The 26079-nt window shown below is 41.0% G+C and overlaps 1 protein-coding gene across 1 annotated transcript; it reads left to right on the top strand.

Annotated features, from left to right (window-relative positions):
- Window positions 1-9167: 9167 nt before the first annotated feature.
- On the top strand, window positions 9168-25753 carry phex (phosphate regulating endopeptidase homolog, X-linked). The gene is made up of 21 exons (XM_072690111.1): window positions 9168-9698; window positions 11284-11340; window positions 12174-12335; window positions 13045-13128; window positions 13617-13843; window positions 15549-15614; window positions 15708-15824; window positions 16001-16084; window positions 16810-16952; window positions 17270-17363; window positions 17486-17614; window positions 20439-20540; window positions 20623-20700; window positions 20838-20941; window positions 21030-21088; window positions 22107-22229; window positions 22887-23017; window positions 23236-23301; window positions 23404-23508; window positions 24830-24906; window positions 25019-25753. The coding sequence occupies exons 1-21, from the start codon at window positions 9575-9577 to the stop codon at window positions 25119-25121; spliced, it is 2235 nt and encodes a 744-aa protein (XP_072546212.1). The 5' UTR covers window positions 9168-9574; the 3' UTR covers window positions 25122-25753.
- The last annotated feature ends 326 nt before the right edge of the window (window positions 25754-26079 follow it).

Here is a 26079-nt window from a genome sequence, read left to right as displayed (position 1 = left end):
CATTACAAATATTATGTGACTGTCCAAATACATTCAAATATTTAGAAATATTGTGAACATGAAATGACAGATTCTATTCATGCAATGTTCTTACTTGCTCATAAACATTGTAGTCTTTATGACAGATTTAACATAAGGTTAAAGGTTAAGGATGGCCACTCCATCTTGTGTGACAACCAGTCCTGCTATCTATTCAAAAGCTAATCTAATCTCATTATACAAATGATGTTCCACTCATGTTGTGCAGGGCACCCTGTGCTTTCATCACATCTAAATTTGGCAGACATCAGTGACTTGGTTTGTGTCTTAAAAGAGCCAGAGTGAAAAGTGTGATCCAATACTGTGTTCAGCTATATCTTTACATGTGGTATTAGGTATTACATGCAGCATAGCTACTGTGTATTGCCGTATAGCATGTATTATTATAGTATTATAGTATTATTAGTATGTATTCTTGTAATATTTTTTATGTACCATAACTGTGTATTCAATTACACTGTTGCATTACCTCTCATTGCCCATTTCAGAATATTTTTGACTTTAATTTTCTGTTATTTTGATACTTTTGACTGGACATTTGATCAATCTGAGCACTGATGCTGAATGTTTAGTACATTAAACCCTAAATCTGTTGGGACAAATGTAACTCGGCTAAACGTCTCTTACAGTCTGCTTCTTTTGGTGTGGCAGTCTGGAAATAGTGGATATTTATGTCTAGTCGATCATGGACTAGCCAAGGCAAATTGCATCCTATAGCACCCTGTTTTTAACCCACACTGGGCCAGAAAATAGAATCTGTGTACCTTTGCCAAAAGTTTGAATTGTTTTAACTTAGAAAATGCATTTCTCAGTCAACTTAATTTCAGGAGACAACAAATATGACATTTGCTATTTTTGTTGTTTAGGTCAAATAAAAATGCAATTAGCAAAATAAATATATATATTCCTTTATTGCTCGTATAAAAAACATTTAATGTAAGCCATAGTAAGGCTGAAACTCAACTGTCGAGCAGATATCATGCATACAAACAGCCATATGGTAAAATGTACAAATATAGTAATATGCAACAGTTTGGGCATCCCAGGTGCACCCTTGACAAGTAGAAGATGACCTGAGTTTCAAAAGGCATACAGACAAAGACAAACCTTTCTTTTATACTTCAAGCAAGATTACTTTTTTAGTTCTATCCTTTGCCAACTCAAAATAACAACATCATCAGCCCATTGGACTTGTTTCCAAATTGCACCAGGCTTGTTTAGATGTTCCTTTTGAGGCTGAAATTTGTGGTAAGGACGCAGAAAGACATGAATGTCATTTTTGTGCTGGTGGCACTGCACAGTAGAATAGTGCATCATCAAATCCTCTTAAATGTTTTTTGGCAATCAGGAGTTTTTGTTTCTAGCAATCCTATGAGCAGATCTCTTGGAAAGGTTTCTTGGTCGTCTCAACTTGACTGCCATCATTTCTTTTACATTACACTGAGGATGAAGAGACCTCAAGATGCTTTGCTGTCTTCTTAGAACCTTGTCCTAATTTTAATTATTTTCATTTTTAGAGTGCCAGGCATCTGCTTAGAGGAGTTAATGGCTGCTGACTGCTGATTGGAAATCAGGTCATCTTTTACTAGCTTCTTTATTCCACTGCAATAAGATACATGTTTCTCATTGGACAGCTTCGTTATATATATCATCCTTGTCCAATGAAAAACAATGAAAATGAAAAAGGCAAGAAGCTTTTTAACTCTGAATGGACGTCAGTGTAATATAAGAGTTAATTTAGAACATTTTATTGGTCCATTAATCCAGAATGATTTACAAAGGTGTACAGAAGCAGCTACAGGGTTCAAACCATGGAGAAAAATAAAAACGGACAAATGTGGAGATACATGTTTTTCACTGGACAGCAGTGATATATAACTTGCTTTCCTGAAATCATGGAGGAACATCACTTCATTCATGCATGTCAACATTCATTAACTCCTCATGTTTATGTGTGGTTACGGTCAGTGTATCTACTCATTGAGGATAGTCTGAATACAGTCTGCGTGTAGTCTGCTCTCTGCTTTAAGCCCCAGCTGTTTGAAGTCTGCTGTGTGAGACAGAGCTGCAGGGTAGAATCATCATTAAAGAGAGAGAGGAGGTAAACACCTACGTCATTAGATATTACAGTCACAACACTTCAGCACAAAACTGCTGACTGTGCTAGAAAACACACGAGAGGTGGAGCTCACACTCCAGCACGGTTTGATGGCCCGTTCAATCGATTTCAAGAATAAAGACTCTGAGCTAGTTTCTGATGTTTGCTGGACTTCAGCAGCAATGACACTTTTTCTTATGTGTGTGTATGTGTGCCAAGCTGGTCTCAGTGTAATGACCATGTCATGCTGTTGTTCTCTGTGCTGCTGTAAACAGAACGGCCGCAGCTCAGTTTTGAGTGCAGGAATGCGTCAGAGACGCTGCTGCTGTCAACTTTTCTCTCAGTGACGTCCCCATCTAATTTATTTCATGTCATTTCTTTGGTTATAATACATCCTCCTTATCCGGGGCAGGTCATCTTTCTGTGGCATAAACAAATGCGTCCGGCCGTCATTTTGCATTTCACGTCAGTGTTTCTACAGAGTTGCTATGTACGATTTTTCAAGAGCCTACATCCACCCTAAAAATCAGCTATCCCCAGTGTCCTGTTTATTAAAATGAAAAATATGATCACCCTTGTCAGTAGTGCAATAGCCACCTTTAGTTCAGGTTGTGGATTCATTTTGGAAAAAGCAGTGAGTTGTCATGTGCTGTTAACCGCTACAGGTTGTCGTTGTCTCCTAGACTAACAATATATATAACTATGTTATAATTTAAAAAGCATGTATTACTCACAGCTCCACATTTGTATTCGTACGTTGTCAGGGATGAGGAATGTGAGGGTGTTGTGGGAGCTGCAGCACTCCCAGTTTCAGGATTGCTTAACTGCAACTACTAAACATAGATTTTCTAAACCTCTAGTAGTCGTGCACTGTTTAAGTTAACGCTACATTTGCATTATGATGAGCCAAGTCACTTCCCTCGCCAACTGCTGCCCGCTTTGGAGGCCTTTCACTAAAACAAAGTGTTAGTGTATACAGAGTTGTAGACAAAGTTGTAGACTCAAGCCCCAAAGTGGCCTGAATCTTCAGTGTGTAGCTGACACTCTGAGCCACACGTCCGGTCACTATACCACATATCAACATCTCGTCGGATTGGTCACCATGTTGGGTCCTGTTTTAGTTTAGTACAGAAGGAGAGCAGGGTGAACATTATCAGTTTGACGTTATAAGTATATGTATTAATTATGCAGTGTATGTCATGTATACTTATACACAGTGTATTTTAGTATCACCAACTTTATATTTGATGTTTTTGATGTATTCTCAGTCTTGACTCTTGATATAGATTCATTCTTGGTCTTATTCTCAGGATCAACCCATCAACCTTGGTCTCAGTCGTGATTCATTCAGTCCTGATGCATCTTATTCTTGGTCTATATTCATTATTAACATTGACTTATTCTCAGTCTTGACTAATTTAAATCGTGCCTCGTTCCCTATATTGTATCAATCTTCGTCTTGACTCTTTCTCAGCCTCGTCTCATTCTCAGTCTTCCCTGTTTCAGACTAGGATTTAGTTCCCTTGCTTGGAAATTGCATTCATCTATCTGTGTAACTGAATTTAAATGTAAGTCACTCTCGAAAAGGCTAAATGCCATAAATATAAATGGCTCTTGGCTTGAATGAACCTTGTAGAAACTGTTTACTAGTATATAACCTTTACACTTTCTTTTTACTGAAAAGTAAAATGCTTTCCTTCTACCCCAGACGTAGACGGCCGACCAAGGCATTGACATTTGGGGTCTTAGAAGGCTAATGTAACTAAATGTAGCTCATGGTCTCATTCTCTGTCCTGTCTCATTCTCAATCTTATCTTGTTCTCCGTCTTGACTTATTCTCATTCTCGGTATTCATTTTCATTCTTGTCTCTTTCTCAGTCTTGTTTTGTCCTTTTATCAGTTTGAGCTGACACATATGTCATAAATAACAACATCTATTTGTGTCTAAACAGCTTGTTCAGACTGGTCACCAGCATGACCAGTATGAGCATGCTGGTTGACCAGTATGACTCAAACATCTTTAAAAACAACCCCAACATGCCATAATGCTGTTTTATTACAGCCATATAGAAGGCTCTGTTAACACAAACAACAGTTATGACTAAAATATCAAAAACTTGACCGCATGAAGACAAGACGCATGCAAAACAAAGCAAGAACCGCAAGTAAAATTAACTGTTGATGTTAAAAATTAAAGCTTATTAATTCAAACCACTAAAATGGCTAAGAATGCTCTACATAAAATAGGACATGCCATAGAAATACAAGACATGACATAGAAATACAAACGCAAAGATCAATACTACATTTCCATACTACCTGATCCATGCTGCATTTCAAGTATGTAATGTGTGTACATAGTAACAATATAATTGGGCATTAGTGCCTGAATCGAGAGACAGGACTTTTCTGTCTTAGTCTTGGTGTTATATGTGGAACTGTATTTTAACCTCCCACCACGTCTACCTGTCCCTCCCGCTTTAGAAACACAAACAGACACTTCCTCTTTGCAGCCGGGCAGCTCGGATATAATGAGTCATCCAGCCATGTGCAATGACAAGTCCACCTCTCAGAAGGAACATTTAGACATGGTCTTTCCATACAAATAATAACTCATATTTTGGGCACAAATAGTTTTTTTTTCATTGCATACATTAATGATTTAGCATACATTCCACCCCACAACACTCAATCTCAGTTGATATCTAGGTTCTTCTTCTTTTTTGTACACAAATGTCTTAACACTGTATGTAAATGTAGGTGCAGTGTGTATAGTTTAGGTATTTGTGTGAAATTGTATATAATGTCCCATGTTCTTCTGGCACTGTAGAATCCAAACTGACACTTTAGAACCCCCAGAAGCCATCCATCTATCCATCCATCCATCCATTGATCAAATCATCAATCCATCTAAACATCCATCCCTCAATCCAGCCAATTCCTCAATCCATCCATCCAGCCATCTCCAACAATTCATCAATTCATCCTTCCATCCCTCAATCCAGCATGAGAAGCTTCTCAAAGGAACGTAACCTCTATAAAAAGAGGCCCTGTGACTGCACACAACCCAAAATTGTATTGTGTATAAATACAAGATGCCACAAGAGAGAAGGACTGGAATGTGAGAAATGGAGAGGAAGAGCGAGAGAGGCCTAGGGAGAAAGAGGAGTGGTCAGGCCCCTATGGGCCCCTTGCTAACCTCATTTGATCATTATGTTGCTAACCTCATTTGATCAAAAGTTTGGGCACCCCTGGCCCAATTACATATCTTTCAAGTGAACAGAAGTAAACACAACCACTGCAGAAAGCTATTAGAAATATCCCTCTGAAATTGGTCATGCAAAGTTACAGTTAGATTAGATAAGATTTGGATCACTGCCCTGCTGTAGAAGACAGCTTGTTTTCAGCTTCAGTTTCTTGACTGACTGTGTCCTATTCACTTGCAGAATTTACTGATATTTAGAGGAATGTGTCACTGGCTGTCATGCAATTTCAAAGCATAACAGATCCATCTCCATGACTGTGAAGGGTTTCTTCTATCAAATGCTACTTTTTACCTTTTTCCTCCAAACATATCTGTAGTGATTGTGACCTGCAAGTTTCTGTTTTCATGGCATCAGTCCATAGCATGTGTTACCAAAATGACTCTAATTACTCATGGAAGGTTTTAATGGCCCTTTCATGCAGGTACTGTAGGTGTGAGCAAAACTGCACAGTAGAACATTGTACCAGCGGAACCTTTTGTTACATGGAGTAGCTCCCTCATTTGCTTTTCTAATCAGTGTATTGAGCAATAACTCACAGTTTTCTTGGTTTGCTTTAAATTCCAAAGGTTCTTAACTCCTTTTGCTGGTGTACCAGGCCTCGCATGGCTGTTATGAGTCATATTTTTGTTGTACTTTTAATCATTAATTAAACTCAAGTGTCAAAAAAAAGTTCACTTCTTTTCCTTCCTGATTGTTTTGACTGAAAATCAAGTAGATGACATGAGGCCTTCCAATGTTTTCCACAGTACTGTGTATGTATACTAAAGCCCCCCACCTCCCCCTCCCCTTCTCATGCACACTTTTCCTCCTAATAGGTCTTATTAGGCCTGCGTCATGGTGCTCTTCCTCTGTTGAGCCTTCACACGTAATTAGCTTAGAGTGAGTGTGACCAGAGACCCACACATGATACCTGCACCAAGAACACTTGTCTGCTCTGCCCTGGAGCACACACACATACATATACACACAAGTCAAATGTCGAGCTGGGTTGTGCTGGTCTGGTGCTGGTTTAGCTGGTCAACAGGCATTGCCATGTTCAGTGCCGGCCCAAGGCATACTCGAATTACGTGGCCGCTTAGGGCCCCAATGCCACCAGGGGGCCCCCAAGAGCACCAAGATATCATGATCAAAAATATATATTTTTAATAAAACGAAATGATATTGCACAGGTAAAATAGATTTTTATATTAATTTATTTTCATAGCTGACACACCTAGGTTAATCTGTTCATGCTGTTGGCTGCTGCAAATGCAGATATGTTCCACTTGGGTGGTCCCGGAAGGCCCGGGTGCATCAACGGATTGCACGATATCTCTCTCTTGGCAAATTGTTCTAAGAAAAGAAAAAAAAGTCAGCTCCCACCTTAGGCCTTCCGCTTTCTTTTTTTTTTCTTCTTTTTTTTGGCCAAGGGAGACAGGGAATTGTGCAATATGCAGAGGTGGTCGGAGTTAGGGGACCTGTCCATAATAGGTGCCTTCCTCACACTTTTTTCAACTGTTCAAAATTTTTAAACAAAAGAATGAAACTGGTTAACTTGTGTACTGTAAATGTAGTGTCTTGTCTGCTGATGTTACTGAACACGTATACACCAGTGAAAATTAATTTTAAAATTTTGTGTGTTAGCTACCCCTGTAAGGTTAAAAACAATAGCCAGAGTGACACCAGTATGAAGTAAGCTAATTACAAATAATACTAATGATAGTGGGTACGTTACACACACAGTGTAGCCTATGCATTGATGAAGCATCTGTTGCTGAAGTAGTGGTATGGGGGGGGGGGGGTTGAAAACCTGCTTAGGGCCCCATCAAGACTTGGGTCGGTTCTGGTCATGTTTATACCTGAAATACATTGTCTATAAGATACTAGGACAAAATGTCTGCTTAGTATATTCATTCAAAGTCGATCATTCCTGCGACAGTTTTAAAGAGGTCCTTTGAAAAAACTACAGGAAAATAAATCTTAAAATGATCAAACATAAATGCATTACCTCCTTAACGCAGAAAGGCTCATTACACACTAAGGCATATTATTCAGTAACTACAGAGACTTCTGTACAAACTAGTGGGGCTGTTCTTTGGTAATAGACGTTTGAAAAAACACTTTCGGGCCATAGGCTGTTTAAGGGGTTAATAGAGCTTGTGAAAATCTTCCAAAGGATGTCAAATGGCCTCATGGCTTCTTTCACTGTGCATGTGCTTAGCCAGATTGCTGTTCACTAGAGCCATTATCTGTGGGCAAAGTGCTTATCTTTCCCCAGTAAATAAAAGTTTGAAGCAAGCTCCTCTGGAAAGATAACAGAATCCGCTAGCATTTGACACTAAGCAGAACAGCTGTGCAGGAAGTTATAAAGATTGTTTTTAAGAGTCATGATGTTTTAAAAAATGATTGTAATTCAAATACAAATAAATACTAAATTAACACTAGAGGGTCATCCAGTGTTCAGTATACGTATTACTGCTATTAACTTAACCTTAACATGCTAAATTATTTCCAGCACTTATATTATCCAACACCTTTGGATGAATGAACTATCAGCAAATGAACAAAAGAATGCTCCAGCTCCTCTTCAGAGCCTCCACTGTAACACAAATCTATAATCTGTACGAATGAGAGCAAGAGGCTTCAGTCACACAGGAGCTCAACTATTTGCAGTAAAAATGATACATATGATATATACAGTCATTGATTGGTTCATGCTGTGATGGTCAGACCAAAATGCAGACAGGATTTCTGCTGTAGTCTCAAAACAAACAAGACAAATGCAATTACACTGCTGAAACAAACAGCATAACCAGCTCAGGCTAGTTTAGCTGTTCTACCAGCATGATCAACCTGACCAAATTTGTCAACCAGTATGACCAGCTTGTTCAGACTGGTCAACCAGCATGACCAGTATGAGCATGCTGGTTGACCAGGATGACCAAATTGGTCGAGCAACATGACTACACTGGTCAACCAGCTTGATCAAATTAGTCCCTCAAACTCAAATGAAACATAGGCAACGCTGGTCAAGAGCTTGTAAACCAGCTGGGTATGTTTTTCTTGGATGACCAGCTTTTCAACCACCCAGTCTTTTCAGCAGAGTAATCACTTAACTACACGAATTCACAATCATTTTAATCACAGCCCTAAAGAAAGTGCCTTCAGAAGTTTTAAGGTATTTTAGTATTTTTGCTGGACATGAATGGGTTAAAAACACAAAGGTCGACTCTCTTAAAGGTTCAGAACATTCGACAGGATGATTTGCTATCTTTTGTTATTGGTAGCAGCACAGATGACCTTGCTGAGAGTCATAGCGTACCGTACTGTAGTTCTGCTTTTCTGAACGGCACTTATGACATATCCATTCTGTTCTTTTTTTCCAGACATGCGAGGAAGAAGGGAAGGTGCTTGATTTAGCCCGAGGGTTAACTCATCATTATGTAGTTAGTGCTGAGTGGGCAGGTGCTCTGGAATACAGAACAGACACAGACCTGCAGCGTAAACACACACAGACCACATTCAGAAGCACACACACTCACAATCATCCCACCCATGCAACTCGGCAGTGTATAATTAGGCCTGCTAGTTAGGACCTCTAGTCATTCCACATACTGTATGGAGAGGAGTTCTTCCTACTTTTGGTCCTCTAGTCTTTCTCTCTCTCTCTCGCTCTCCCTCACTCTCCCTCACTATCTTTCACCCCCCTTCCTTCCCCCTCCCCACTCCCCTTCTATTACTTTCCCTCCCTTTGCTCCTTTTCTCAGCCAGTGGCTCTAGAGCGCTCCTGGCAAGTGGAGAGAGGTGCTCGTCTTCGTCCCTTTGGCCTGACCAGCTGAACTCCAAAAGCCAAAGCCACTACAAGCAGAACTCCACGGCCAACCTGAGACCTCCAGGAACCAAGAACGGGGAGTGACCTCAACAGACTCGGGACGTCCATCCAACCTGACCACCCCCATCCTCCCAGCACTCACGCCCCAAGCCCAGCTGTCTGAGCCTTCCACTGATCCGGGACCAGGGCTTATTATCAGTCATCTCCGTGACAGCAGGGGTGAAACCGGGCCACGACCAGCAGGAGATAGAGAGATAGAGAGAGGAATTGAGGGGGGGCTAGAGGGAGGAAAAGAAAGAGAGAGAGAGAGGGTTAAGGGTAAGAGAGCCAGCTGAGGTGCTGCTGAGTAAGCCCAGCAGTATGGAGATGGAGATACTAAGCGGAAGGGGCACCAAGCAGAGCACGGCCCCTACAACACTCATGAAAGCGGCCCTCACGGCGTCTGTGTGTCTCTGCCTCGCTCTGCTGATCACTGTCATCGCGGGTAAGTGCACTACACACATATACACACGCACATAAATTTGTGTTGATACCTTGTCAGGGCACAGGGTTCCACATGTTATATATAAAGAAGGTCATATATGTAATAACACTTTCCCATATGGTTTATATATTTCTTTCACTTTTTGGGATAATTTGAATCTGGAAGTTGTTCTTTACATGTGCTTAAATTTTATGTTTAATGGGCCGATAGAAATACTAAAAAAAAATACATTGACCTCCACTGAAAAAATATATATATATATATGTGTGTGTGTGTGTGGGAACCTATATACTATGCTGCTGACCCACATATGTGTATTAGGATGTGTATTAGTTCCAATGTATAATAATAATGTCTTGTGTAAATATATTACACATATATTATGTATATACATATATATATATATTATATAAGTAATGTGTGTTTGTGTGTGTGTGTGTGTGTAGTGTAGTTCAGTTATGGCCCATATGTAAAAATGTTGATAAAATTACCCACTTTTTTCACATAGTCATTTTCCTTGAAAATATATAAAAACTTAAGTAAGTTGTCCGCTGTCCACTTACAAATCTTGAGTCATTTTTAGAAAGAGAGACTCACACACACTCGTTGAAAGGGGCTACATGGGAAAAGTGCGTAGCGCCCCAGTGGCCGCACTAACTTCAGATGTGTGCTTGTGTGTGTGAGATTATTTTAGAAGCATATAAAGTTACACACACAGTTTCTCTTCGAAGGCTGTAATTACTGCAGGCCCGAGCAGCTCAGCGGAGTAAAGCATGTGCTTTTAGCAAACAGTATTTTTCTCAGCTTTCAGATAGACATATCTTTTGGCTTGAGACGCTCAAGAAGGAAAAGAAAGTTTATGTGTGTGTGTGAATGAGTGTGTGGCTCTGTGTATGTGTGTGTGTGTAAGGAGGGAATGCACAGTGCTGTTAAATGTGAGGTTATTGTTCCTATTGTTTCTTGTTTTTGAAAGTTAACATATTTGTGGGGAAATTGCTGTGTAATTACTGCTGTTTTCTGTTTGTCTGCACACATAATGTAGTCACACACATACACACACACACATACACACACAATATTATGTGCTACGACTTTGTGAGGCCGAGCGTAATGAGGCTTGTTCATGCTGGGCTAAGGCGCTGTAAATGAGTGGTGTTCTGGTTCACGCTGTGGTCATCTGCTGTCCAGTTGTGGAGTGGACTGTAAACAGTGCAGAAACGAGGCCGCCACAGTTGCTCAACTCAAGCACAGAGATGTGCATGCAGCAGTCCCAAATATTGGCCAATAGTGAAAGCCATATTTGTGAGAAATTACAGAAGTATTCATTTTGTGTGTACATGTGTGTTCATACACGTGTGTGTGTGTGTTTGGTTTCATTTGCCTTTTTGGTATGTGTGCAGTGGAGCATTAGGTCAGCACTGTCAGTGACATCCATACTCTGGACAGCTGACGAGAACATGGCATGGTGGGAGTTGCAGTGCGTATGAATACTGACTGTGTGTGTGTGCCTGAAAGGCACAGGCTTCGTTTAGGGCTTGGATGTGCTGTGCTCTGACAGTTTGACATTTTTCCTCTTCCCCTCTAGTCTCACAGAAAACGAGCAATGAAGAATTCTGCCTGACACCGGAATGCATTGAAGCAGGTACGCTTCTTCAGCCTGTGGTCACTGTCAGACTTTACCTTTAAAAGAAAAACACCTACGTCTGCTCCCCTTTATGTCCAGAAGTGTGTAGACATCTGCTCACCCAACTTATATTCTGAAATCAAGGTCATTAAAGGAATAGTTTGGTTGAAAATGAAATTGGCATGATGGATCACTTACTTCAGTCTGGCTACCAAACATAGACTGTCAGCAGTCTCATTTTGGTAAACACACTATATGGACAAAAGTATTGGGACTCCTGCTCATTCATTCTTTTTTCTAAAATCTGGGCTAATTGTCTCTACTGTCCAGGGGCTTTCTACTAGATTTTGCTGTGAGGATTTGATAGAAGGCCTTTCCTTAAAGGTTCCCTAAAAGCACCTTAAGAGGGTTTCTTCACAGTTTCAAGTTGAAGAACCTCCAAGAGTTGGACCTTATTTTTAACAGCGCATCTCCCACTTTTAAAGAAACCCACGTCAGATATCAAACATGACTTGGCAAACTTTTCCTTTAACGGTGGTTTGAATTTTCTGTAATAGGGAAAATGCTAACACCATGGGGAAACCTATTAAAAATATTCCAGCTGTGGAAATAACATGTCTACCTCCCCACATAGTTTAGGCCTACGGTGATGTCTGAGTATTAGAGGCAGGTGCGTAGGATCTCCAGGTCTAGGATAGGGCACCCTGATCTACAGTATTAGGTTAAAACCCCCCCTTTTTTTTTAAACAGTCTACCCAGGCACAGGGGTCAAGCTTCTTTGTCATGCAAGTTGACGATTTCATCATTGCAGCCCTCTGAATATTGTTATGTGGTTGTTGTTGTTGTTGTAGCCGGCTCCATCCTCAACAAGATGGACCTCACTGCCCAGCCCTGCGATGACTTCTATCAGTATGCTTGTGGAGGCTGGCTCCGAGAGAACCCCATTCCAGAAGATTCCTCCAGCTACGGGATCTACCCATGGCTCCGGCAGAATGTGGACCTCAAGCTGAAAGGTGCATGTCAGCGCATCTCAGTTCAGCTTTACTGAGAATGTAAAAACACAACAGTGCAGGACAGAGCAGGACAGAATAGTGTAACACTAGACAGTGTAAAGCAGCACTCAGTGTATAGTGGTACACATAGTGTAATACTGGACACTTTAAAGCAGGACACATAGTGTAATGGTGGACAGAGTAGAGCATAAAGCCATAACACTTTGTAGTTCTATAGTTCCAGACTGTGGTCCATCTGTTTCTCTGCACACTCTGTTAGCCTCCTTTCACCCTGTTCTTCAGTGGTCAGGACCCCACATGGCCACCACATAACAGGCATTATTTGGGTGGTGGGTCAGCAGGAGGGCTGCTGGAGTGTTTAAACACCTCAGTGTCACTGCTGGACTGAGAATAGTCCACCGACTCAAAATATCCAGCCAACAGTGTCCTGTTGGCAGCATTCTGTGACCACTGCGGAAGGACTAGAGGATGACCACACAACACAAACTGTGCAGCATCAGATGAGCTTCTGTCTCTGACTTTACATCTACAATGTAGACCAATTAGGTAGGAGTGTCAAATAGAGTGGACAGTGAGTGGGTTCTCCCCGTGTCAGTGCAGGTTTCCTCTGGGTCAAAGTGCATGTGGTAGGTGAATTGGCTATGCTAAATGAATTGTTGTGCGGTAAAGTCCAGATCAGGCTACTGACAATGTGTGTTGTGTGTCTCAGAGCTGCTACAACAGCCGACTGCAGAAAGAGACATAGAGGCTGTGAAGAAGGCCAAGGTGCTCTACCGCTCCTGCATGAACGAGAGTAAGTGCTTTTAGACAACAATAATAATGTGAACATTGAACCACCAAAGAGTTACGAAGTGTACAAATATTTTAGATTCTTCAAGAGTCTACCTCTCTCTTTTTGCCTTGAATCAGTTTGCCACACTCTTGGCATTCTATCAAGCTGCTTCATGAGAAGCCACCTGGAATGCTTTTCCAACTCAGAATAGATTCCTGTGATCCTACATCACTTTCTTCTAAAACACTAACCTCAAAGACTCTTTATAGCACTTAAAGCACGTAAAAAACATGCACCAGGCATGCCCAAATGTTTGACAGGCACTGTGAAATCATCTGTAGCACAATACAAGCCATAAAAGAAGGCTTTAAGATATTACTCATGCTGTGTTTTGGTCTGAGGAACAGTCAGTGTGAGATACAATGTGCAATGAGTTTAAAACATGGTCTCAAGATGTTCTTTCTCACTGACCTTTACATTCTGCTGATGTTTGTCCCGGTTCCTCTCAGCTGCTTTGGAGGTGCTGGACGCTAAGCCGCTGCTGAAGGAACTGAGGAAGCATGAGTTCCGCTGGCCCGTCCTGGAAAACGCACTGGGCTTTGAAGTGCGATGGGTCGCAGACAAGTTCAACCTGCTGGAGACGCTGGCTCAGATCCGCACTCAGCACAGCAAATCTGTCCTAGTGCGTCTGTATGTGTCTCCGGACGACAAGAACTCACAGCGCTACATTATTAAGGTGGGGCTCAGGCAGCTGGAAATGTCTGCAGTGTTTTGTTTTGTAGTTTTTTTTCAACCATTAATTTTAGTACATCTGCTTGTTTTAATGAAGCCGAATGTTGAATGATTAGGCTTGATGCTGATTAGGCATGATATGATAGGCTGAAACATAAGAGTAAGGTGGCAAATAAATGTTTAGGGTTTTAAACTTCAATTTGAAAATGACTAAGAATATCTCTTCTTGTGCACAAGTAGACGTTGGGCTTCTTATACGGTTTTAAGAAAGCAAAAGTTTGTGGACACCCCATACATTCTAATGAATGCATTCAGCTACTTTAAGTTGCACCCATTGCTGACATAGATGTGCAAATGCACACACACAGCGTGTCTAGTCCCTGTAGAGAAGTACTGTCAATAGATTTTCTGGAGCAGATGAACCTACATGAAGGATGAACATATTGCCATCATGCCTAATGCTTGAGGTAGGCAAGAGGGGTATAAAGCCCCCAGCATTGAGCTGTGGAGCAGTGAAGCTGTGTTCTCTGGAATGCTGGATGGTGCTCGGTCCAGTACTTTGGGGATGAGGTGGGGAGGAGATCATCTTGACCTCACTTATGCTCTTGTTGTTGAAAGCACTCAAACCCTCACAGCAAAGCCTTCCCTAGCCAGTAGAGACAGTTACTCCAACAATCTTATTTTAATATTTATGATTTCAAAAGAAACAATGAACGAGCAGGTGTCCCAATACTTTTGTCAGTTCACTCAGTAAAAAAGAGAGATTCTTTTTTAGTAAATTGTAAATTGATTCTTTCATAGTAAATTGGATCTAAATGGGAACATTTTTAAATAACCACACAAATGTAGCAATAGACGAGGACATACTGCAGTCCTTGTTCCAATGAAATTACCAGGGAAGGATGTATCATATTGTTCTACATTTTGTTTATTTCCGATGCCTTTTATATTGTTTGAAAATTACAAATGATCAAATTTTTCTTTTTTTACATTGACTTCCATTCAAAGTTGAAAAGTTACCACCTTAGAGCTTTTTAATAATATACTGTTCAGTATATACAAGCAAACCAGCTCTGCAAGAGACTCATTACCCTTTTGGTCTGTCAAAAACAGCTAGCTGTCTTTATATATCACTCCTTTGCTGTAACATTAAGAATGCAGCTTGTGCTTGCAGTGTGTTACATAATGTATAATACTGTGTTTACCTACACTTACGAAAATGAAGATGCAACAAAGTGTTCCTTGGGTAATGCCATAGAAACCACATTTGGGTCTATAAAGAGATATATGAGTTTGAAGAACCTCCTAATGGAGGTTCACTAGGTTCTTTATAAAGATATACTTTATAAAGGTATACCAATTTAGAGGTTAATCACATCTGATTTGCAAAAATGGTTCTGTATGGAACCAGAACCGTTTTTTCCCCAGAAGCCTTTGTAGCATCTGACTTTTCAAGAGTGTAGCTTAAAGCTTTTGCTATGAGAGTGTAGCTTAAAGCTTTCCCGCATACATGCAGGAACTATGTTTCTGAGTTTGTGCTACCGAGTGTTTTTTTCATTTTTATTTTTGGCAAATTGCCCCAAATAAAGCAAGTGAGAGGTCTAACTGAAGAAAATATATAAGGTATGAAGTGGGATTGCTAACAAACAAAGTAGGCATTTAAATATTCATCTGTGTCATTTGTGCTTTTGTATTTTCCTCTTTCTTAGCTGGATCAAGCATCTCTGGTTCTATCCAGAGAGGATTACATCACCAACAGCTCTGAGGCGCAGGCTGTGAGTCTAATGCATCCACCACGACATGTTCTGTCCTAGCAGTGCTTCTTGGTAGGATAACCACAGGGTGTATCGTTGTGTCTCACTGAGCAGAACCGAGAGGCTCTCCTGAGGCTTATGGTAGATGTGGCTGTCATGCTGGGAGCCAATGTGATAACGGCTGAAGCCCAGATGAACTCGGTGCTTAACTTCGAGATGAAGCTTGCTCAGGTGAAAAGCGCTTGTTTTTTTCTATGTGGTCACTTAATGATAGAATGGAAAGTGGAAAGTGCTGAGGCTGTGCTTTGTTGGATCAGAAGCTTTGAGAACTAAGACCTCTTTTAAGGTGATTTTTTGGCTAAACAAAGTTCTATAAATGAAGTGTTGTGTTTTCTCCCTGTGCTTAGATAATGATCCCCTTTGAGAACCGAACCAGTGAAAACATGTACAACAAATACAGCCTATCCAGACTGCAGCGCTCAGTTCCAGAGGTGAGACCCTTACACTGTCAACACTGTCACACAACTAACAACTGTTACTGTAATCGATTACTTAGCCCTGACTTATATTAATTGGGGAAAAGGTGCAGTCTGAGAATGATTATGAAACTGATTTTGAAATTAATTTCTTGTTATAAACAATGTTTTATTAAAATAAACAAACCACTTTTCTACTTTTGCAGCATACTATCTTCTGAATGATACTTGCAACAATGATAAACAATGTGCATCATTAAAAATAATCTCTATTACAAACATTCTTTACAGAAACAAAAGTGGTTCTTCTATGGCATCGCTTAAAGAACCATTTAAGGCACCTCTTTTCTTTTTTTTTTTTTATAAATGTAGGTCTAGGCCCCTTATTAGATTTGCCATCTTATGCTGGCCAAGCTAACGATGGTACATTTGGTCCCCACACTGAATTTAGGACCACTTATAGTAGCTTTAGGGTTTTTAGGCCTTTCAGTTCATATGCACACATATACTGACTCCAAACATATGTACATTAATGAGATCCTGCTGGTGACAGTTCCTGCAAGTTTCTTCCCTTTCACTGATACACAGAAAATGTGTCAGAGTGGAAGTGTGATTGCTGTCGGTACAAATCTATAAGATTTCCCCTCACATTATTAATAGGTACAGATATAAACCTAAAACCAGCAGGTCGCCTCACTCTCATTCTCATTCTCTTCTCTCCATCATTTCTCTCTCTGCAGTTTAACTGGCTGAGTTTCGTTAGAGCAACGATCGACTCCAAGCTGTATCCAGATTTGTCCATCTCTTCTTCCGAGCATGTCATAGTACGTGCTCCTCAGTACATGAAGGACCTCTTTAAGCTCCTCAATGGCACAGACAGCAGGTAACATCCAGAGCCAGAAAGGACACAAACCAGACGCACAGACACCACCAATTAGTACATTAAAGCCAGCCACCTTTCCCAGTGTGCTAACACAATGTTAGAGGTGTGGTTTTGTGTGTGTGTTTGTGTATCTGTGTGTGTCCATGTGCACGTGTGTGCCTTGTGCTAGACATATAGCTTATCTGTCTTGTTAAATCTTTATTACTGCCCTGTTTTCTAGACCAGAACACAGCTTAATATAGTTACCATTCATTTGAATTAGCTTTAGAAGCTAATTTAATCCTCTTATTTTGGCCCTCCTGTCTTTCTGGCTTCAGGACAGTAGCCAACTATGTGGTGTGGAGGTCAGTGCTGTCTAGAATTACAACCCTTAGCAGACGTTTCCTCTACCGATATCTGGACTTTGCCAGGGTGAGTATCTCCTCCTATCTGCTTTCAGAAGTGCTGCAAATGTACATGTGAAACGATGGATATTCTAAAACCACTGATTTAGACTGTAGGTCTGGAGAATAATGATCTTCTGCTTCCTTCAGGTCACCACAGGAACAACTTCACTCACGCCTCGCTGGGATAAGTGTGTGAATTATGTGGAGGGAACGCTCATGTATGTCACCGGACGCCTCTTTGTTGATAAACACTTTCAGGAGGACAAGAAACACATGGTAGTACTTTCTCCATCACTTTCCTGCTCAATCACTCGATCATTCATGCTTACTCGCTCAATCACTTGATCATTCAATCAACCAGGTTCTCACTCCCTCATACTTATCATTCATTCACTCCCTTCATAACTTAAACTCACCCATTTAATCATTCATTCCCTCCCTCAATAACTTATACTAATCATTCATTCACTCACTCACAATCCTATACTATCCATTCATTCATTCACTCACTCACTCACCTAAACTCACTCATTCATTCACTCACTCACAATCCTATACTATCCATTCATTCATTCACTCACTCACTCACAAACATATACTACTCATTTATTCATTCACTCTCACCTAAACTCACTCATTCACTCACTCACAAACGAATACTACCCATTCATTCATTCACTCGCTCAGTAACTAAAGCTCACACATTCAATCATTCATTTACTCACTCAATAATGTATACTAACCATTCATTCACTCACTCGGTTAAACTTATCCATTCACTCACTCACTTACTCACCCATTCACTCACTCAGTTAAACTCACCCTTTCATTCATTCATTCACTTACCCATTTATTCACTTACTCACTCAATTACTCACCCATTCACTCACTCAGTTAAACTCACCCATTTATTCACTTCAAGTCAAGTCAAGTGGGTTTTATTGTCATTTCAACTACATACAGAGTACACAGTGAAACGAAACAATGTTCCTCCAGGACCATGGTGCAACATAGACAGTGCATACAAAACACAAGTGCAACACAAACAAGTGCGGACAGACAACACAACACAGTACAGACAGAGAATAATAAATAATTGCCAGTAGTGTGCAAATTCTGCAGTGTGTAATAAATATTGAGTCCAGTGAGGTAGTAAAGTTATTAGTGCAAATGCTTTGTGCAAAAAATGCTTCCCATTTTATCTGGGGTAAATGGTTGGAGAGAGAGAGAGAGAGAGAGAGAGAGAGAGAGAGAGAGTGTGTGCATGTAGCAGAAAGACATCAGGTCAGAAGTTGAGTTGAGTTGAGAAGTCTGATGGCTTGGGGGAAGAAGCTATTGCAGAGTCTGGTCGTGTTGGACAGGATGCTGCGGTACCTTCTTCCTGATGGCAGGAGGGAGAACAGTCTGTGTGAAGGTGGGTGGAGTCCTCCACAATGCTGGTTGCTTTGCGGATGCAGCGGGCAGTGTAAATGTCCATAACGGAGGGGAGAGAGACTCCGATGATCCTCTCAGCTGTCCTCACAATGCGTTGGAGAGTCAGAGGCTGTGCAGGTCCCAAACCAGGCAGTAATGCAGCTGCTTAGGATGCTCTCTATGGTGAGAGCTTACTTACTCACTCACTGACTCACTTACTCACCCATTCACTCACTCAGTTAAACTCACCCATTCATTCATTCACTCACCCATTTATTCACTTACTCACTCAATTACTCACCCATTCACTCACTCAGTTAAACTCACCCATTCATTCATTCACTCACCCATTTATTCACTTACTCACTCAATTACTCACCCATTCATTCATTCATTCACTCACCCATTTATTCACTTACTCACTCACTTAAACTCACTTATTCATTCACTCACTCAGTTAAACTCACCCATTCATTCATTCATTCATTCATTCACTCACCCATTTATTCACTTACTTACTCACCTATTCAATCACTCACTTATAGTAAACCATTCTTTCACTCACTCACTTATACTAACCAATTAATTCACTCTCATACTCACTCATTCATTCACTTACCCGCTCACTCAGGGATGTTTCCCTGTATTTCTATGCAACACCCACATCATATTATGTTGTATGCAAGACTGGATGTGAGATTCTTTCATTTTGATCAGAGAAATATTTAAAGAATACAAAAATTAAAAACAGCATAACTATTGAACCAATGAGGTAACTGAAACTTTAGACAACCTCATTCTGTATATACAAAATATATAAATAAATCAGTGCATACCTACAGAGGAAATTAATTACAATAATTGTTTAAATCACACATGTTCTGGTGTGTTTCTGCTAATATCATCATATGCTTGGAGGATATTTAAAAAGCTGCTTACTTGCCAGGCCTCTCGTTGACAAAAGGCTCCAAGCGACTGCATATACTGCGTATAGCAGGAAAGTGCCCTGCTCATAGTCTACCCTTTCACAGTCATTCATTCAGTCATTCATTCCCACACTAACAGTTTAGGCCATTGAAATTGGGGACCTTGTTTACTTTTATTCATTTTTATTTTAAATACATTAGCAATTAAATACATTAACATTAGCAATGACAACATAACATAGAAATTAAGGACTGGCTCACACCTAATATGTGATCACTCCTTTTCCAGACAGTCAGTTATGAAAAAACGGGCAGTGTGTATCAAGCGTGGGTGGATAAAATGTCTCCGGACACTACAGCAGACAATTGACAACACATAAAAATATTCAGTGTGAGCCAGTCTAGTCACACACTCTTACAATTAAAGTGAACCTGCAAAATGATTTACCAGAGTACATCTACTTCTGCTCCTACTGTCATCTGTCTTCAGACCAGAGATAAATGTAAGATTGCAAGATGCTGCTTCTACTTCTACTTTTGTCTCCATCTAGTGGATTAAATGCAGAATTACAGTAGGACATTTTGTACAATACAAGCAGATCAGCTTTCTAAAATCATCTTTGTCTTAAGATTGCTTTAAGCTTTTAGACTCTACAGTATAAAAATTTGCTTTTTGCTAAGACGATTCCAGGATTTCAGGACATTCAGCCTCCAGGAAAATGCTTGACTGACAATATTGTGTGTTTTTTGTGGTTGTGGAGATGGAGGAGCTGGTAGAGGGCATCCGGTGGGCCTTTATTGACATGCTGGAGAAAGAGAATGACTGGATGGATGCAGAAACTAAAAAAAAAGCAATAGACAAGGTGAGTGGCCCTTTGTTTTGATTCTGGAATGTGATGCGAATCTCCGTGCAAATCTCCATACAACTCTTCTTTCTCAACCCAGGCCCATGCAGTGCTGGCTAAGGTGGGCTACCCAGAGTTCATCCTGAATGATACCTACATTAACGAGGACATTAAACGGGTATGCTAGCTTTCAAGTACTTGATTCCTGTTCTCTAATTCACCTCCTATGTCTAGCCTAAGGTCTGTTTATGGCACTTTGCTACATTTCTAGCGACTAAACCAACGTCTGCTCTTTTTTCGGTTGTTCCTGCACAGTTGTTATTTACAGAGAAAGACTACTTTGGGAATGTGATGCAGACTCTACGTTTCGTTGCACAAGCAGATATTGGCTGGCTGAGGAAGAGCGTGCCTCGCACAGAGTGAGTTCGATGATTCATTGTGAGGCAGGTGAGGGGGGGCAACACAATGGGTTCCCAAAATGCTAAATTCTCTTTCCTTCTCATTCAGGTGGTTCACCAACCCTACAACTGTCAACGCCTTCTACAGCTCCTCCACCAATCAGATCAGTAAGATAAGCTCAAAAACGAACAGCTGCAGTGCTGTTACAAGCTTTGTATGTGTGAGTGGTGTGAAAGCTGCTCCTCTTTGTGTGAGTAAAGGAAAGGAAAGGGCTCTATATAGAACTATGACCCTATTGACCCTATGAAACCTCTACCTTGTGCTTCCACTCACTGGCCGTTTTATTAGAAACACCTACCGTGTGCTTCCACTCACTGGCCACTTTATTAGAAACCCCTACCGTGTGCTTCCACTCACTGGCCACTTTACTAGAAACCCCTACCTTGTACTTCCACTTACTGGCCACTTTACTAGAAACCCCTACTTTTTACCTCTACCCACTGGCCACTTTACTAGAAACCCCTACCTTGTGCTTACAATCACTGGCCACTTTACTAGAAACTCCTGCCTTGTGCTTCCACTCACTGGCCACTTTACTAGAAACTCCTGCCTTGTGCTTACAATCACTGGCCACTTTATTAGAAACCCCTACCGTGTGCTTCCACTCACTGGCCACTTTACTAGAAACTCCTGCCTTGTGCTTACAATCACTGGCCACTTTACTAAAAACCCCTACCTTGTGCTTACAATCACTGGCCACTTTACTAAAAACCCCTACCTTGTGCTTACAATCACTGGCCACTTTACTAGAAACTCCTGCCTTGTGCTTCCACTCACTGGCCACTTTACTAGAAACTCCTGCCTTGTGCTTACAATCACTGGCCACTTTATTAGAAACCCCTACCTTGTGCTTACAATCACTGGCCACTTTACTAGAAACTCCTGCCTTGTGCTTACAATCACTGGCCACTTTACTAGAAACCTCTACCTTGTGCTTCCACTCACTGGCCACTTTATTAGAAACACCTACCGTGTGCTTCCACTCACTGGCCACTTTATTAGAAACACCTACGTTGTGCTTTCAAAATGTGATTTGCTTCTAAATGCACCTAAATGGGCATTTCTTCTAAAATGGTAAGTTATTAATACATACATAATATTGATGAATATATCTTTGTTTTTCAGGGTTTCCAGCAGGAGAGCTTCAGAAACCATTCTTTTGGGGACTGGACTACCCTAGATCATTAAGTTATGGAGCAATCGGTGTAATTGTTGGACACGAGCTCACTCATGGTTTTGACAACAATGGTAAGACATTTTGCATTTGGTATAAATTACATAGATTTGGGTGAAAATCTGTTTAACATAGATTATTGCTTACCCTAGATACAGTGGATGATCCGCCAAAGACGTATATTTGATACTGGACATGATCATTTACATGTGCTTTATTAGTTTAGAATTGGAGCTATGCTATGCTTACATAACACAACACAAATGAGATAAATACAAGACAAAATCTTGTTTTATTCACTTCTAAAATCTACAGGAAAATAAAACATCATGGATGGGCCTTTGGGTTTAACATTCAAACTGCTAGCTATGTTCATGCAGATTTAGGCATCGAGGTAAAGATTCTGGCTAGTCAAAACGAATGCCCCACCATTCAGCTCTGTGGAAAGGTTTTTATGTCTGTCTTTTTAGACTAAAGTAAGTAAGTAATGAGCAGGTTAACATGCATTTTTAGGTGTGTCTTAGTTCAGTGTTTGTTAGCAATGTTAGCCTAGCATCTTCCGTTCTAAACTAAAGAAGCAAACGTTAGGTATCAAACATGTCTTGGCGGATTGACTGTATCTCGGGTAAGTGATAAATCATGTTCATCTGATTCTGTGCCAAACTATGTGGAGAGTTGTCCTATGTGGAACAAGCTCCACTGACATATCCCTGTTTGGGTTGCTTATGCAGGCCGGAAATACGACAAAGATGGAAATCTGGACCAGTGGTGGAGCAATGCGTCAGTTACTTCCTTCAATGACAAGACACAGTGCATGATTGACCAATACAACAGCTACCACTGGAAAGAGGCGGGACTAAATGTACAGTTATCTCTGCTCACAACACACCTTGTTATAAACCTAGCTCACTTCCTCCCAGACACATTTCCATTCCTTGCCCTTCTTTTCTTGGTTAAGTAGCGAAATTGCTGGTCTGTGGGCATAGATGCAGTCTTGAACATGATAATTATGGATAAGTTCATTACTGTATATATTTTATTTCGTTAGCATCCTGTTGATCCTGTTATGTTTATTCATAGGTCAGGGGGAAGAGGACCTTGGCTGAGAACATAGCTGACAACGGTGGCATGCGAGAAGCATTCAGGGTAGCCTTCTGAGTCTAAACCCAATGACTTCGTTCTGTACTTATTTGAGGGTTTACTTGAAGTGACAATGTTTGTGATGTGAATGTTTTGTCTGATTCGTAGGCCTACAGGAGGTGGATTGAGAAGGAAAGGTCAGGGGTGGAGGAGCCATCATTGCCAGGAATCAGTCTCACCAACAACCAACTGTTCTTCCTCAGTTACGCTCATGTGAGTCACTGGTCATTCCACTTTCGGGCCGTTATTAAATAGCTTACAGAGCTGTAACAGAGCCACTGATAGCCATTGCTTGTACAAGAACACATTTGACATCAGGTTACACACAGATTCAATAATACACGTCTACAATAATACACTTCTGCAACACAGTGGAGTGCCTTAAGCTGTCCTTAGCTGCTGCCAAGTTAGCATATGTAGCAACACGACCAAATGGGTGTTTGTATATGGACACCTGCTAATCCATGTTTCTTCCAAAACTGAAGATATGAAGGGATTATTAAAGGGATTATTATTATAAGGGATTATTAAAAATATACTATATGGACAAAAGTATTGGGACACACCTATCAATTACTGAATTCAGGTGTTTAATTCCATCCCATTGCCACAGATGTGTCAAGTTAAGCACCTAGCCATGCAGTCTGCCTTTACAAATGTTGGTGAAAGAATGTGTGGTTCTAAAGAGCTCACTGACTTCCAGTGTGGTACTGTAATAGGATGCCACCAATCAGATAGATATTCCACGATAAGCTGTGAATGGTATTATTGAAAAGTGGAAGCGTTTAAGAACCACAGCAACTCACATAAACCACATAACGTTACAGAGTGGGCTCGCTGAGTGCTGAGGTGTATAGTGCATAAAAGTCTCCAATACTCTACTCACCTCATAGCTGCAGAGTTCCAAACCTGCTAGAGCTGCAAAAGGGGGGCCAACCCCATATTAATGCCTATGGACTTAGAATTAATTGTCATAAAAGCTCCTGTATGTATAATACGTCCAAATACTTTTGTCCACACAGTGTAAACGCAGTAGTAACTGTCTCTACTCTTCTGGGAAGGCTTTCTTCTAAATTTTGGGACACTGTGGTAAGGATTTGATTGCATTCAGCCACAAAAGCATTAGTGAGGTCAGATGCTGATGTTTAATTAGTTCTGGCACTCACTCAGCTCATTCCGAAGGTCCCAAAGGTGGAGCTCAATTGCTCCAGAGAATGCAGTTTGGAGTGCTGGAGGGTTTTATACACCTCTAGCCCACACTTGGCATTGGGTATGGTGACCTGAGGCTGCAGCTGCTTCAGAGTATCCCATTTTATTACCAATGCTTTACTGTGGAACACAAGCTTTGTGTGCAACTGAACAACGACTGTCTCAGCAGTGGGTGCAGCCTAATGCCGCAGAATTCCCTAATAAGAAGAGGTGTTCACAATCTTTTGGAGTTATAATGCATGTGGTGTGTCTTGAATTAATTTGAAGTATCATTAAAGCTTCTCAAAAGTCAAAGCCAGTCTGTGGTTTTGTGTGTGCTTGTCAGGTTCGCTGTAATTCCTACAGACCAGAGGCAGCACGAGACCAGATTCTGAGTGGGGCTCACAGCCCTCCAAAGTACAGGTGAGTGTCCTACAGACACAGCTCATTTGCATCCACCTCCTTCTTCCATCCATCACTGTCACCACCTGTGCCATGCACGTCACTCACTCTGCTCTTGTTGCTATGGTGAAAGGGTTATTGGGGCGATGAGTAACTACGAGGAGTTCCGCAAGGCCTTTAACTGCCCCGCGGCGTCAGTCATGAACAGGGGGGCGGAGTCCTGTCGGGTGTGGTAGCGCTGGAGAGGGGAGGAGAAGCTCCGAGTTCATGAACATGGTCCAAACCTCAAGCCTCGTCCCGAGTCACCTCATTCGACCTCGGGGATGGCACTTACTGACACTGCTCAACCCGGACGATCTTGCCTGAGGTCCTCTTCAACTGCAACACTGATTAGACACAGTCACAGCTTGAACTCACAATCACACCTCTGCGAGCGTCAGTCCACTGCCCATTTCCTCTCTCGTTGCTGTCTGGCCTTTAGCTATCAGAAGGTTCAAACGGCATTTGAGGGTCCTCGTTTTCCAACCCCAAATGATCTGCAGCCAGATTTAGTTGGGTTTTATTATCTTTCAATACACAACAATAGGGCTTGAGTGAGAGGAACAGGCTTTACATCACTGTAAGTGACTTCTATGACAATATTTTACCTCCCCCATCTCTCTAATGGAAGTCCAAATGGGGTCCATTTCTGCTTGTACAATAGCATTTAGGCTAGTATTGTTTAAGTTTAAGACCGAGAGTTTTTTAAAGTCTTTTTTGAAAACAAATTCAAAGGAGACTCTTTAATGTGATGTAAATTTGTTGAAACTTGTTGTTCCTTCAGTATGAAAGCACTGTATCTTTTGTGTGTACTGACTGTAATATAGTAAAAAAATCTTATTCCTCAAGTTGTCCTGAGTGCCTTGTTGTTTCACAAAATTCTATGACAATATTTTAAATATATAGATTTTTAATCAGAGGTGAAAAATCATGTTGATGTTTTGTGCAGCTTCTTGTTCTTCTAAGTTAAACTGCTGTGAATTAGACCTGTCTTAACAGTGCGTTTCCCCTTAAAAGTATTTACTGGGAGACTGAGTGTGAGTGTGTGCGTGTGTCTTGGCAGTGTCACGGTGTGATTTCCTTATCTGCTACACGTGAACGATCAGGTTGAATGTATGAGGTCAGCCTAATATAGCACAGCAGGAAATGGGGTGA

This window comes from Salminus brasiliensis, chromosome 1, assembly GCF_030463535.1.
Source record: "Salminus brasiliensis chromosome 1, fSalBra1.hap2, whole genome shotgun sequence".
Lineage (NCBI taxonomy): Eukaryota > Metazoa > Chordata > Actinopteri > Characiformes > Bryconidae > Salminus > Salminus brasiliensis.
This window is presented reverse-complemented; position numbering and strand designations above follow the sequence as displayed.